The 2,268-nt window shown below is 35.4% G+C and overlaps 1 protein-coding gene across 1 annotated transcript in view; it reads right to left on the bottom strand.

Annotated features, from left to right (window-relative positions):
- The window catches only part of LOC106877401 (mucin-like protein), a 66,253-nt gene that overhangs the window by 49,172 nt on the left and 14,813 nt on the right, over positions 1 to 2,268 (bottom strand). Inside the window, exon 2 of the mRNA XM_052968486.1 lies at positions 418 to 470. Coding sequence (XP_052824446.1) covers positions 418 to 470 — 53 coding nt within the window. The remainder of the gene's footprint in view (positions 1 to 417; positions 471 to 2,268) is intronic.

Below are 2,268 nucleotides of genomic sequence, written 5' to 3'. Positions count from 1 at the left end.
TATATATATATATATATATATATATATATATATATATGTACATGTATACATACATACATACATAGATACGTATATGTATCTCTGCTTGTCTGTGTGTGTGTATAAACTTGTAAGGTTTTCTCACAATCTATTGCAACATTGTATTTCAATATTTCAATAGTTATGCTATGCTAGAAATTAAAAGTATAGTCTTTTTGATAGTCATCTTTAATCTAACAGCTATTGAAATTATCGAAAGTAAATCTCACAGGGTATTTAGTACAGCCCTTCACCGTTCCTACCAGTCCATCATTCTAAAGGAGAGCATAGATTATAATTTAATGAATTGCTGTGTCGGAAGTAAATAAAGTTAAACATTTGCGATAGAATGCAAGGCAAGACATTCTGAAACAAGGATGAATAATAATAAAAACTTACGTATTATCAACTGTAAGGCGATGAAAATTATGCAAGTAAGTTTCATCTTGGATCTAAAATAATAATAATAACAAACATCTTATTTGGAGAAAATTATATTAGGACATTAATTTATTTTAGATAGAAAAATACTGATGAAAAACGAAACTAACAGACAATCTGCCTTTCCCAGATGCAACGCAAATGAGGCACCTTGACATAAACTGGGAACAGAAAACCGCATTTCGGTCTTCGATTTTCATGAACGCTTTCTCTCTGGCGTTCCACAACTTATACATTGATTTCTTATCACATAATAATGCCGATAGTTTGTTTTGACGAAGCGTAGTAGATTGAATCGAAGCCTCGCTATGGTAATAAAAAGGATTTTGTTTATCATGCGGTTCCAAAAGTAAAGTCAACTACTGTGAAATGTGAAGTGAGAGCTAAAATGTAACGAATATTGTGGTGAAAACTAAGGTCAAGCAAGTAATCGTCAATCAGCTATCAGCAGTTTATGAAATGATCCCGCTTTCTTCTTACGAACAATTCTCTTCTACAAACTTAAAAGAATTTTCAGGAAAAATACTTCTGATATATTTCAAGCAATAGAATACAGAAAGTTCCACTTCCTTAATATTTCACCAACAGGTGGTTTTACTATGGTTTTAGATACTGATTTCAAACTGCAACGAGCCTAATCGTTTCTCACACCCTTCTCACAATTTAAATGGTCACATAATGTGTGTGTGTATGTGTGTGTGTGTGTGTGTGTGTATTCATCTTGTTTTTGTAGCTGGAGAATGCACGACCAACATAATTTAGACACATACCTATTATCAGATGCTACAATACATTACATGCAACAATGAAAATCAACATTATAAAAATTCCTACTTAAGCAAAAATGCGAACAATATATTTGAAGCTTTTGCTAAGCGAAAATTAACTAAGGAAACAGGTGAATGCACAGATCAATGCACATGCACATCACTCTCTCTCTCTCTCTCTCTCTCTCTCTCTCTCTCTCTCTCTCTCTCTCTCTCTTTCTCTCTCTCCGTATATATATATATATATATATATATCAGAGGCGACTCTAGGTCATCAGCTTCACTCGGGTTAATCACAAATTTCGCATAAGACACATTCCGGTCGAAGAATTTCACGATTATAGATAACTCGGGCTGTAACTTCTGAGCCCGAGTCAGGCACATCTAAACGATGTCGGGAGAACGTCTGCTACGAATGATATTTTTTGACACAGTAACACCTAACACGACTGCCAGACACTGAACGAAAATAAATAAACTGCGACCAGGCTCAATAAAAGGAACCCGAGTTATTGGGTTCAATTACATACATGAAGTCAGTGTCGGCAAAAATTCTATCAACTTGAAAATACACGTTCACTTTACTAAATTTATACTCGGGCTAAACCCGAGCAGCCCGAGTGCCGGAGTTGCCACTGATACATACACACACGTCTGTGTGTGTGTGTGTGTGTGTGTGTGTGTGTGTAAAATTTAATACATATGTGAATGCATGCATGAATATATATGATATACCTATACATATGTATGTGATTGTGTATGTGTGCATATACATATTTTTTTACTTTTACTTGTTTGTCATTTGACTGCGGTCATGCTGGAGCATCACCTTTAGTCGAGAAAATCAACCCCAGGACTTATTCTTTGTAAGCCTAGTACTTATTCTATCGATCTCTTTTTGCCGAACCGCGAAGTTACGGGGACGTAAACACACCAGCATCGGTTGTCAAGCGATGGTGGGGGGACAAACACAGACACACAAATACACATACATATATACATATATATATACACGACAAGCTTCTTTCAGTTTCCGTCTACC

This window comes from Octopus bimaculoides, chromosome 6 (genome assembly GCF_001194135.2).
Source record: "Octopus bimaculoides isolate UCB-OBI-ISO-001 chromosome 6, ASM119413v2, whole genome shotgun sequence".
NCBI lineage: Eukaryota > Metazoa > Mollusca > Cephalopoda > Octopoda > Octopodidae > Octopus > Octopus bimaculoides.
The sequence above is the reverse complement of the archived record's forward strand: the minus strand, read 5'-3'. Positions and strand labels throughout refer to the sequence as shown.